General features: G+C 34.7%; 1 protein-coding gene across 1 annotated transcript in view; it reads left to right on the top strand.

Annotated features, from left to right (window-relative positions):
- Window positions 1-13,336, top strand: part of atp10b (ATPase phospholipid transporting 10B) — a 39,265-nt gene that overhangs the window by 23,956 nt on the left and 1,973 nt on the right. Inside the window, exons 8-17 of the mRNA XM_016549424.1 lie at window positions 1,596-1,710; window positions 1,796-1,922; window positions 4,103-4,287; window positions 6,721-7,027; window positions 7,150-7,226; window positions 8,365-8,490; window positions 9,879-10,079; window positions 11,453-11,533; window positions 11,621-11,725; window positions 12,819-13,006. Coding sequence (XP_016404910.1) covers window positions 1,596-1,710; window positions 1,796-1,922; window positions 4,103-4,287; window positions 6,721-7,027; window positions 7,150-7,226; window positions 8,365-8,490; window positions 9,879-10,079; window positions 11,453-11,533; window positions 11,621-11,725; window positions 12,819-13,006 — 1,512 coding nt within the window. The remainder of the gene's footprint in view (window positions 1-1,595; window positions 1,711-1,795; window positions 1,923-4,102; window positions 4,288-6,720; window positions 7,028-7,149; window positions 7,227-8,364; window positions 8,491-9,878; window positions 10,080-11,452; window positions 11,534-11,620; window positions 11,726-12,818; window positions 13,007-13,336) is intronic.

Genomic DNA, 13,336 nt, shown 5'->3' with positions numbered 1-13,336 from the left:
TCTACCTTTATCTCTACAGAGAGAAGACTATTTGTGATATTACAAATAACCAATATGTACACTACCGTTCAAAAGTTTGGGGTCAGACTCAGAACGATTTTTGCCAAGATTGTGTATTTGATTAAAATTACAGTAAAAACAGAAATATTGTGAAATATTCTAATTTAAAGTAGCATTTGCATTTTTAATAAATTTAATTACATTTTCAGCATCATTATTCCAGTCTTCAGTGTCACATGATCCTTCAGAAATCATCCTAATATGCTGATTTTGCTGCTCAAGAAACGTTTATTCTTCTTCATATTTATCAGTTATTATCATGATACATTTATAAGGATAATTGATGAATATGAAGTTTAAAAGAACAGCATTTATTTGAAATAGAAGTGTTTTGTAAAATTATAAATGTCTTTACTGTCAGTTTGATCGATTTGATGCATTCTTGCTGAATAAAATAATCTTTTTTTTTTTTTTTTGAAATTGCATGTGAATTTCACATGCAATTTGCACATGCAATGTTAAGAAAGACTTAGGCTGTGTTCAAAAAGCATGCATACTATGCATACTATTTCTGTAGCATGCATACTGAGTACAAAATGGAAATTGCCAGTTTGCACAGAATGCCTACTGTATTTGTCAAAAAGTGTAGTACACAACAGATCCCGTTGCGCTGGATACTGTACCCTACAATGCAATGCACTTGTGAAGTAATGTTTTTTTTTACTTCGTTCTTGATTCATCATTTGAACAGACTGCCAAAATTAAGACTTTATTAAACAGACTTGATAATTCATTTTGGACATAAGTGAACTCTACAAGCTAAATTGGCATGCAAGGTTTCAAATGCCTTTAAAAAAAATTATATTTAAATGGAACCAAAATGAAGATGGTTAAAAGAAATTGCTTGTTTTATTTAAACAATGTTTTGTTTGGTTTCTTAATGGAACAAAAATGGAGATAAAAAGATTGTGATTGTGAATCTCCAAAATCCACATGAAAGTAAAGCATAATAAAAAGTCTAATGATTTATACTATATCTAGACTATATTCCAAGTCTTCTGAAATCATACGACAGCTCAAAATAGCAAAGGAACAGGCTAAAATGGAAGTTTCCGGCTTTCAAATGAAATGTAATTGAAATATGTGGCCCTGGAGCACAAAAGCAGTCTTAAGTCGCTGGGGTATATTTGTAGCAACAGCCAAAAAAACATTGTATGGGTCAAAATTATAGATTTTTTTTTATGGCAAAAATCATTAGGATATTAAGTAAAGATCATGTTCCATGAAGATATTTTGTAAATTCCCTACCGTAAATATATCAAAACTTAATTTTTGATTAGTAATATGCATTGCTAAGAACTTCATTTGGACAACTTTAAAGATGATTTTCTCAATATTTAGATTTTTTTTTGCACCCTCAGATTCCAGATTTTCAAATAGTTGTATCTCGGCCAAATATTGTCCTATCCTAACAAACCATACATCAATGGAAAGCTTATTTATTCAGCTTTCATATGATGTATAAATCTCATGACTGGTTTTGTGGTCCTGGGTCACATATAGTCACCGTGGCATATTTGAATGTGTCATTTGTTTTTCACAGATATGACACAAGTGGATAGTGAGGCGAAGCAAATTGCTGTAAAAACCCAAAAAGACCTTGACATGTACGCCAGGAATGGATTACGGACGCTGTGCTTTGCCAAAAAGGTAGAAGTTCTGTAGAGATCGTTGTAGTAAGACTAAATGTGTTGAGCAGTGGTGCTGATGGAAAGCTGTGTGTTTTTCTCTGAAGGTCATCAGTGAGCAGGAGTTCAGGGCCTGGTCTGCTGTCAGACAGGAGGCGCTGTCAGCCATGGATGAGAAAGAGGAGCGTCTCATGGAAACCGCAAACTTCATCGAGAGCAACTTCACTCTGCTGGGTACAGTCTGCGCTCCCTTCATGTGCCACTGATGATTGTCACTCTTAAAAATAAAGCCTCCAAAAGGGGGATTTTTTTGCAGCAGGGCCACAGAAGAACTATTTGGGGTTTCCCAGAAACCCTTTCAGTGAACACTTCGTACAAGAACCATTTTTTTCTTAGTGTGAAGAGGATGTTAATTAAAAAAATGTAAGAAACAAGGTTCTTTTCTTTTTCCACTGTAAAGAACCTATGGAAGCTTGTTTTTTTGTTCTTGCTATTGTGAGTTAATATCGTGCAGTTCTGACTTTTTTCTCTGAATTCTGAGTTTACATCAAATCTGTTTTTTTTTCTGCCACGGAATAAAAAATTGCGACTTTTTATCTCACAATTTTGACCTTTTTTTCTCTGAATTCTGAGTTCACATCTTGCATTTCTGTCTGTTTGTTTTTTTGTTTTTTGTTTCGTTTGTTTCTGCCATGGAATAAAAAAAAATCTAAGTTAATTGTGACTTTTCATCTCACAATTCTGACTTCTGAGTTTACATCTCAAAGGTTTGATGTTTTGTTTTTGTTTTCTTTGCTCTGAATTCTGAGTTTACATCTAGCAATTCAGTTTTATTGTTTCTGCCATGGATATGTGAAAAATAATGTGTTTTTCGAACAACCTAGTATGAGAGCCTGTTCTAGTACACCTCCAAAACAAAATCAAGACTTTGTAAAAGAGCATAATAGGACCCCTTTAAAAAAAATCTAGGTAATTGCAACTTTTTATCTCACAATTCCATGCCTCACAATTCACACGCCATGGAATAAAAAAATCGGTAACACTTTATTTCGATAGTCCACTTTAGACATTCTATTAACAGTAAGTAACTTTGCAACTACATGTCAACTAGCAGTTAGTAGAGTATTAGTAGACTGTCTGCTTAATATCTTCTAACACTTTCTTTGTCAACATTCTACTAACCCTAAACCTACCCTGTCTACTCTGAGAGTTAGTAGACATGTAGTTGCAAATTAATGAGAATTAGTTGACATGTAGTTGACATGTAGTTACAAAGTTACTTATAGTTAATAGAATGTCTAAAGTGGACTATCGAATAAAGTGTAACCAAAAAATCAGTTAATAGTGACATTTTTTCTCGCAAATGTGAGTTTACAATACATCTCGCAATTCTGTTTTATTGATTCTTCCACAATATATATATATATGTATACATAAAAAAGGTAATCGTGACCTTTTCTTAGACAATTCTGAGTTTTTTCCCCACTATTGCGAGTTTATATCTGTCATTTCGGTCCTTTTTCCCCTAGAATTCAGTTTACTTCTTGCAGTTCTGACTTTTTCCCCAAAAATTTCCCCAAGTTTGTATTTCACAACTTTTTTTTTCCACAATTGCAAATTAATTCCTCACAATTCTGCGACTTTATTCTCAGAATTGTGATAAAAGTCAGAATTGTGGATAAAAACACAGAATTATCTTTTTTTTTTTTCCTATCCCATGGCGGAAACAAGATGACCTTTTGTACAATGGAAATGTTCAATTAATGTTAAATGTTCTTCACAGAATCATAAGTGCTAGTAAAGAATCTTCATTTTTAAAGGGGACATCGGATGCCCACTTTACACAAGTTGTTATGATTATTTAGGGTCTTCATGAAATGTCTGTAACACACTTTGGATAAAATTCCTCAATGGTTGTGTAAAACAACACCCTTTTTACCTTGCCAAAAACAGCTCTGTACACAGCAACCTGATTCGGTGCATGTCTCTTTAAATGCTAATGAGCTCTGCTGACCCCGCCCCCTATTCCATAGAAGGAGGCATTGTTGTCGCTACAGCTGCTCGAGCGCCAAGAAAATTGCAGACAGCGTACAACTGGCTGAGGGCGGAGATATGCAAATACGGGACAGTCCGTCAGCGGTCGTGGGCAGGGCCTGCACAGTATGATGTCATAGTGCGCAGAAAATCAAAACGGCTTGATTATTGAGCCTGTTTAGGTTTTTTGGTGTTTAAAAAAAGTAGTGAATGGATTTTTATCATTGTAGGGTTTATACGTTTATACATTTAAATGCAAACACCATGTAAAAGTGAATTTTGCATCCGATGTCCCCTTTAAGAGTGTAATCATAAGACAACATTCAAAGTCACAGTTTCGGGAAGTGAAATGTAAACTGACCTTCTGGAGTCTCCCACAGGGGCCACCGGCATTGAGGACCGTCTCCAAGAAAGTGTCCCAGAAACCATCCAGGCTCTGAGACGAGCTGGCATGCAGTTATGGGTGCTGACAGGGGACAAACCCGAGACGGCCATCAACATCGCATACTCCTGCAAGCTGCTCGAGCATGAGGACCTGGTGTTCACCTTCAGCACCAACAGGAAGGTACTTCAGTCTGCTAGTCAGTGCCAACTAACTAATGCTTCTGTAACTGAACAGAGTTTGACCTGTGTTAGTCAACCAGCTTCATCAGAAAAATTAGGTTGGTGAACAGCATCACGTTTGTACAACGGTGTTTTAGTGCCACGTAAAGAAATAAAAAAATTAATAAATCTAATATTTTGAGAATAAAGTCAAAATTACGAGAAAAACGTCATAGCAATATGAGATTAAATTCTTAATTATTTTGAGAATAAAGTCGTAGCATTCAATACATGTGAAGAATGAAAAGTTGGACTCCACAGACGGTTTTTGTGGAGCAGGTGGAATTTTCACATTATTTAACTATAGTCAAGCAATATACTACTTTATTCTCAAAATATTACGACAATTAATCTCGTATCGCTATGACTTTATTCTCATAATTTTGGCTTTATTCTCAAAATATTATGACTTTAATCTCATATTGCTCGTAATTTTCTCGTAATTTTGACTTTATTCTCAAAATATTACGAATTTAATCTCATAATGATACGACTTTATTCTCAAAATATTATGAATTTAATCTCATAATGCCACGACTTTATTCTCAAAATATTAAAAATTTTATCTCATATTGCTTGTAATATTCTCGTAATTTTGACTTTATTCTCAAAATATTATGAATTTAATCTCATATTGCTATGACTTTATTCTCAAAATATTACCAATTTATTCTCATATTGCTCATAATTTTCTCATAATTTTGACTTTATTCTTAAAATGTTACGAATTTAATCTCATATAGCTACGACTTTATTCTCAAAATATTCAGACTTTAATCTCATATTGCTCATAATTTTCTCGTTATTTTGGCTTTATTCTCAAAATGTTATGAATTTAATCTCATATTGCTACGACTTTATTCTCAAAATATTACCAATTTAATCTCTATCGGCGTACATTAGCATTCTTAAACCGATATCTCAGTAAGAGCATGTTGAATATTTGTCATGTGTTGCGTGTGCATCTTGTTTGGGATTTAAAACACTGAACCCGCACAAAAGGAAAAGGGTTAATTGGTTTCTCTGGGACGACAGAGGCTTCAATGTTACACAGTTGCATCCCCTCAAGAGTGAAGTTCTCCATAGCGTGTTCAAACACACAAACGCGCTTGCAACAATTTGTCAGATATGCTGTTTTTCATTTCATGTCTGCCTGAGTCTGTGTTTAAGAGCGCTGAGAAAAAGAGCATTCACCGTTCTGAATGGCTCATATCACTGCTCTGTAATCTCATTTTCACACTTCTGAGGAGGGCAGGAAACCGTTCTAGTTTCATTTCAACATTAAATCTCCTCCCGAAGACTTCCACATATTGTTTTACACACATTTTATGAAATGCCTCATTTTGTGCATCTAAAACCTTCACTTTCCGTTGTCCTAGTTTTTCATGTGGTACAAGATCATTTATCACCATCTTATATCTTAGTTTATTCCCTAAATCTGTGTGGAAATGAGAGAATCATAAGCCATTTATGTAACATAGTGAAATGGGCAACAACTGAAATTTCATTTAGGCATAACCCAGATATATTCTCAAACCAGTCGTGTTAAAACATATAGCAGCGGTGCCAGACTGAAAAGTATGTGGATGTGACTTCACGACATGATGATGTCTCAACTCATGAATATTAATTAGATCATGATGTCATTGCAAGATAACATGTCCATTCACGTAATCTCATTTAGGAGAACAACTGTGATGTTTTTGTCTTGTCTACAATGTTAGTCTGTTATCTCTAATATCATTTAGACTAAAAATGGATAGAGAAAGAATAAATTAAATGATAGGTACCCCACCGAGTCAATAAGATTTTTTTTTTTAAAGAAATAAATACTTTTTTTTTTTTAGCAAGGATGCATTAAATTGATTAAAAGTGCCAGTAAAGACATGTACAATGTTACAAAAGATTTCTGTTTCAAATAAATGCTGTTCTTTTGAACCTTCTATTCATCAAAGAGTCCTGAAAAATAAAATGTATCACAGTTTTCACAAAAATATGAAGCAGCACACCTGTTTTCAACATTGATAATAATCAGAAATGTTTCTTGAGCAGCAAATCAGCATATTAGAATGATTTCTGAAGATCATGTGACACTGAAGACTGGAGTAATGATGCTGAAAATACAGCTGCGCATCACAGAAATAAATTACATTTTAATATATATTCACATAGAAAACAGCTATTTTAAATTCTAATAATATTTCACAATTTTCACTATATTTTTGATTATATAAATGCAGCCTTGGTGAGTATAAAACATAAAAAAAAAATTGACTGGTGGTGTAAACTAAATTACCAGTTTATTACATTCATTATCATGTAAAAGCAGATGTGTTTTAAAAACATGCAACAAAAATAGTGTTTATATACTAACGCAGTCTCTGTTATATGTCAGTCTGTGTGTAAAATGAGGCTGGAAGACACACTGGGAGAGCTGCGACGGAGCACGCTGGCACCCGGAGCGGACCATCAGTTCAGGGGTTACAACTCAGCGTTTACTGGCCCACTGACGGAGCCCAGTATCGGGCTGGTGATAGACGGGCCGACTCTGAGCATGGCCATGTCAGACGAGCTGGTGGAGCAGTTTGTGGAGCTCTGCAAACACTGTCGTGCGGTGCTTTGCTGTCGAGTGACGCCGCTGCAGAAGAGCGCCGTGGTTAAACTCATTCGGCAGAAACTGAGGGTCATGACCCTCGCCGTAGGTAATGAAACCTTCGATTTGAGGCGGAGGGCTTTCTGAAATCATTTATAAGATTACTTTTCCGCAGGTTCGTGAAGTGCATTGGTTTTCTGTCGCGATACATTATGATTTGTGTCGATGCAGGTGACGGCGCCAATGATGTGAACATGATTCAAGCTGCAGACGTTGGCATTGGAGTTTCTGGACAGGAGGGGATGCAGGTTTGTGTTTTCGTGTTTTATAACTCACTCCCAGGTGAAGATAAAGCACTGCAATTATGTATCAATCCAAAAAAAAACAAAAAACATGAACACTGACACAGAAGCTAGGATAGGTGTGGTATGTGTCATTATTACATTATTAATATTACTATTGTTATTACATAATCATTATTATTATTATTGATATTACTGTTGCCGTCATCACAGGGTATTATTGCTATCATCACCATCTTTAGTATTATTATTATTATTATTATGCATGCTAGTACTACTTAAATACTATACTACTATTATTCAGATTGTCATTGCTGTTTATTTTCATTGCTGTTCTACTGCTGTTTTTGTGTTTTGTGTTCACCGTATGTTGTATGTTTTGCACTCTTAATAAAAAAAAAAGGGGAAAAAAATCAATAAAACCATACTTTTTAAAGAGTTTTTTTTCCTGATTGACTAGTTCAGGAATGTTTTACGTCAGCATGAAAAGGAAATTGTGACTGTTTTTCTTACCGATTGTGACACATGTCTGAATGAAACGGCTTCTCGCATAAGAAAAAGTGGGGCGGGGCTTGATTTTGTCCAATCAAAAATTGGGGGAGGGGCATGTTATCCTATTTAAATGAGAGATTTCCAGGTCACTGTTTTTTGTTTTGTTTTTTTAACCCTCATGTGGTGTTCGGGTCCTTTTTGCTCTGTAACCTCGTAAGTGTGACAGGGTTCTGAACACAACACAAGGGTTAATAATTAAGGATGTGCACAAATAAATCATATGAAACTAAATTCGTAATATTTTGAGAATAAAGTCAAAATAATGAGAATAAAGTCGTAGCAATATGAGATTAAATGAGCATGAGCATTTTAATGATGAGCATTTTAAAATGTAATATAATCTAATTACAAATACTTAATTTTTTGGAATCTGATTACATAATCCAGATTATATTTAATCCGTTACTACCCAGCACTGTCTACTAACCCTAACCCTAACCTAACAGTCTAATACTGTAATGAGCATCAGTCAAAATGTATTTGCAAAGTTACTTATCGTTAGTAGAATGTCTGAAGTGGACTATCGAAACCATAAAGAATGAGTGTAACCAGTAATGCTGATTTCATGCTGAGTTGTGTTTGTGTTCTGCAGGCTGTCATGGCCAGTGATTTTGCCATCACGCGCTTCAAACACCTGCAAAGACTGCTGCTGGTTCACGGACACTGGTGCTACTCGAGACTGGCCAACATGGTCATCTATTTCTTCTACAAGAATGTGGTAATTATCACCATGGCAACCAAATTTGTTACATTCAATTTAAGTAATTAGTGGTGTCAAAGCAGCTTTACAGTGTTACACAGGAAAATAATGTTTCAATGATGCAAATTCTGCCGTAAAGCAGCTCTAAAAAGAGGACAATAGTAACACTTTGTATCTTTGATACATTTGTATCGTTTCCTTACAAATGTATCAAAGTGTTGCCAACGTGTCAAAAAAAATTGTTGTAACCTACATTGTGTCACGATGTCACACACACACACGAGGGGACGCTGGAAAATGCTTTTAACAGGACTTTATTGGAACCAAGGGAGACTTTTTATACACACAGGAGGAGGGGCTGACGAGACACACCTGGGATCAATGGAAATTAAACATGGGAAACACCTGGGAAGAAATCAACTAAATCAGGACAGGAACAGGAAACAACCCAAATATGGGCATCGGAAGGCACATGGGGAGCAAGACACACACAAAACATGGAACAGAGTCTGACACATTGCTGTTCAAAAGTTTGGAGTTTTATTTATTATTTAAAGTAATAATACTTTAATAGAGAAAGGACACATTTAATTGTTATGCAAGATGTTTCCGCCACTGAATAAAAAATAAATGTATCAATTTTTTCTCAGAATTCAGAGATATAAACTCGCAGTTGCGAGTTATAAAGTCAGAATTGCATGATATAAAGTCGCAATTGTGAGAAAAAAAATCAGAATTGCGAGATATAAACTAATAAATGTTATATCTTACAATTCTGACTCTATAACATGCAATTGTGAGTTATAGTCAGTTCTTTTTTTCCTCTAAATTGGTCTTTATAACTTGCAATTGCGAATTTATATCTCACAATTCTGAGAAAAGAAGTCAGAACTGCAAGAAAAAAGTCTGAATAGTGAGATAAAAAGTCGCAATAGCCTTTTTAAATTTCTTATTCAGTGGCAGAAACAGGCTTCCATGAATTGTCATTAAAGGTTTCTATTTCAAATTAATTCTTTTTTAAACTTTCTATTTATTATAGAATTTCGGTTTCTACAAAAATATTGAGCAGCATAACTGTTTTCAGACTGGAGTAATGATGCTGAACGAACAAACTGCTTTGCCATCGCAGGAATACATTACTTTTTAAAATACATGCAAATAGAACAGTTATTTTAAATTGTAATAATATTTCACAATATTATTTGTGGTCAAATAAATGCAGCCTTGGTGCACATTAGAGACTTCTGAATGGTTGTGCACAGTGACTGTAAAAAGTCATTAGTTTATTTCATGAACCTATATTGTAGTAAATAGTTTTCTGTTCCATCAGTTCATCAAAACCCTTCTGATGAAATCTGATGAATTAACACCAGCACTCACTATCTAACCTGTGTCGTCTCACGCAGGCGTACGTGAATCTGCTGTTCTGGTATCAGTTCTTCTGCGGCTTCTCTGCCACAGCCATGATCGACTACTGGCTCATGATATTTTTCAACCTGTTCTTCACCTCTGCTCCTCCCATCATGTTTGGGATCATGGACAAAGAGGTGTCAGACTCCACGTTACTGAGCCTGCCTGAGCTCTATAAGAGAGGACAGCACTCGGAGGTGAGCAGTCCTGCGGTCACGGATGACAGTCTATCATTGCTCTAGTACTATATCAACTCAATCTGGTATAACTACGATTTTTTTTTCTCGTAATAAAAATAAATGAAGATAGAAGTTTTATTCAACTATGGCAGTTCTAATTAGTTTCTAAATGCATTCAAAACAAATACCATAGTTTGTTTTATAGAAACCATGGTTACAAGCATAGAAACATGTAGTTTCTATAAATATCACAGTTAGACTATAGTTGCTATGCAAGACCTTTGGTCATGGAACTACATGTCAACTAGCAGTAATTAGAGTATTAGTAGACTGTCTGCTTAATATCTTCTAACACTTTATTTTGATGGGTCCACAACATACAACATACTGACTATAAGAAACTTTGCAAGTATATGTCAACATATTCTACTAACCCTAAACCTACCCTAACAGTCTACTCTGAGAGTTAGTAGACATGTAGCAGCAAATTAATGAGAATTAGTTGACATGTAGTTGACATGTAGTTACAAAGTTACTTATAGTTAATAGAATGTCTAAAGTGGACTATCAAAATAAAGTGTAACCCCAGAATATTTTGTTGTATAAATGTGACCCTGAAGCACAAAACCAGTCATAAGAGTCAATTTTTCGAAATTGAGATCATCTGAAAGCTGAATAAATAAGCTTGATAAATAAAAAACAAATACAATTGTTGGCTATTGCTACAAATATACCCCAGCGACTTAAGACTGCTTTTGTGCTGCAGGGTCACATATATCTGAACATGCAATATGTCAAAAGTAGGAACAGAGCCTCTGCTTTTAAACAAAACAAACCGTTTGATTCTAGCTTCATGCATTCTTTTTAATCAACACCTGAATGTGGGTAAATTTCACAAAAAAAGCAACATTTCGAACAAAAAGCTGAGAAAATCGTGTTTTTTGTCAAAGACTACGTCTGGGTCAGATTTAGAACGATGATCTAAACATAGATGGAGTCGATCGCTTCATCAACACTCTCAAAGCTTCACAGTCCTAAACGGCTTCCAGGGTCGACATTTCGTTCGGTAACATTAGGCAGTTTTTATTTATATGCTGTTTGCTGATTGCGTTATTTTACATATGCATCTGCTTACATACACGATCGCCTGTTTCTGCTTCTTCTTCGCCCGTGTTTTGACCCAGAGATTCTGTACTCTTTCAGAAGATGTGTAATAGCGCCTCCTACTGTATAACAGTGAAAACACGGAAAGTTGGACATTTCCGTCAATGGCACGGAAAGAGTTAAAAATGGGTGAACCAGCCAATGGTTTTGCCTCACAGTTAACACATAGCTGTGAATATGACATTGTTGAAATATTTTGCTTTTAACTGAATATCGTTTGATTACAGGGCTACAGGCGTTCGACATTTTGGATTGCGATTCTCGATGCTTTCTATCAGAGTCTAGTGTGCTTCTTTATTCCATACTGGGTGAGAACATCTGTGCAGTCTCTCGTCTGTTTCTGTCATGTGTTTCGGAGTAACCTGTCATCTGATCACTGCTTTTGCTTTCTCAAGACGTACAATGGTTCAGACATCAGCATATTCGCGTTCGGCACTCCCATGAACACAGTGTCTCTGTTCACCATCATCCTGCATCTGGCCATTGAGATCAAGAGCTGGGTGAGTTTACTCTCCGCTTCATCACTGCACAAGACAATCACAAAGACATCACTGTCTTTACTGATTAACATTTAAAATAGATTCTTAAAAAAGACAATGCTCAGTTATATATATATATATATATTAAAGAAATTAATAATTTTATTCAGCAAGGATGCATTAAATTGATCAAAAGTGACAGTAAAGACATTTATAATGTTAAAACACTATTTCAAATAAATGCTGTTTTGAAAAAATGTATCACAAAAATATTAAGCATAAGATTGTTTCTTGAGTTGCAAATCAGCATATTAGAATGATTTCTGAAGATCATGTGACACTGAAGACTGGAGTAATGATGCTGAAAATACAGCTTTGATCAAATACATTTGAAAAGATATTCACATAGAAAAGAGTCATTTAAATTGTAATAATATTTTTTCCAATTTTTAGTTTTTACTGTACATTTGATCAAATAAATGCATGATGGTGAGACTTAAGAGACTTCTTTCAAAAACAATAACATTTTTACCGGTTGCTGGGTTATCATAGTTAAACTATTAAAAACATTCTGGCTAATCTGAAATAAATCTTAAAATAAAAACTTAAATATTAGATGAAAAACTAAACCACAGTTACTAAATGAAATAAGTTTACACTGAAGCAATAAAATTACTATCTTGAAATAAATAAAAAACTAAAACCAAAATTGAAATAAAAATAATAAAAATGACAAAAGCGCACAACAAAATTACTAAACATTTAACAAAAATTAAAATAATATACAAATTGCAGCTAATTCAAAACATTAATAAAATGATAGTATATAAAGGATACTAAAATAACACTGAAGTAGTGTACAATGACAGTAAATGTATCTTCTTCTAGTGTTTAACGACAATCAAATCTAACCTGTTTCTTTCTTCCGACGTTACTTTGACCGGGTGACAAATCATTAGGCATTTTATGACATAAAAGTTGATGTGTTAATATTTAAGTTATTATTTTTTGTCTCTTTAGAGGTTTTTAAGGTTACAGCATGTCTAAAATATTCTCCTTTATGTCAAAATATCAGTATTTTTCCTGAAACGCCCTCTTTTTGTCTGACGTGCAGACAGCGGTGCATTGGGTGATCATGATCGGCAGTGTGCTGGTGTACTTCATCGTGACTCTGGCCTACAGCGCCATCTGCATCAGCTGCAACCCTCCGTCTGACCCCTACTGGATCATGCACAAACAAATGGCCGACCCCATGTTCTACCTCGTCTGCATTTTAACAACAGTTGTTGCTTTACTACCAAGGTAACCGAAGTTAAGCGCTACCATTATGTGTAGCATTAGGGTTGGGCCAAAAATATCGGTTCACTCATTTGATGAACCGATATCAATTCTTAAAGGGACAGTTCACTCAAAAATTAAAATTAAGCTATCATTTACTCACCCTTGTGTTGTTCTAATGTTCTAATGTTGTGTTGTTCTAACAAATAAAACAAATAATTACATCCACTATTTAAATGCTGGCATTTCAACAACAAACTGGAGTAGAAAGATAATTATACAATTAAAGTTATTATAATAAATTTGGATTATGTGTGTGTGTGTATATATATATATATATATATATATCTGTGT

The sequence above is a fragment of the Sinocyclocheilus rhinocerous genome, unplaced genomic scaffold (genome assembly GCF_001515625.1).
Source record: "Sinocyclocheilus rhinocerous isolate Xijiao unplaced genomic scaffold, SAMN03320098_v1.1 scaffold1696, whole genome shotgun sequence".
In the NCBI taxonomy this organism is placed as follows: Eukaryota; Metazoa; Chordata; class Actinopteri; order Cypriniformes; family Cyprinidae; genus Sinocyclocheilus; species Sinocyclocheilus rhinocerous.
This window is presented reverse-complemented; position numbering and strand designations above follow the sequence as displayed.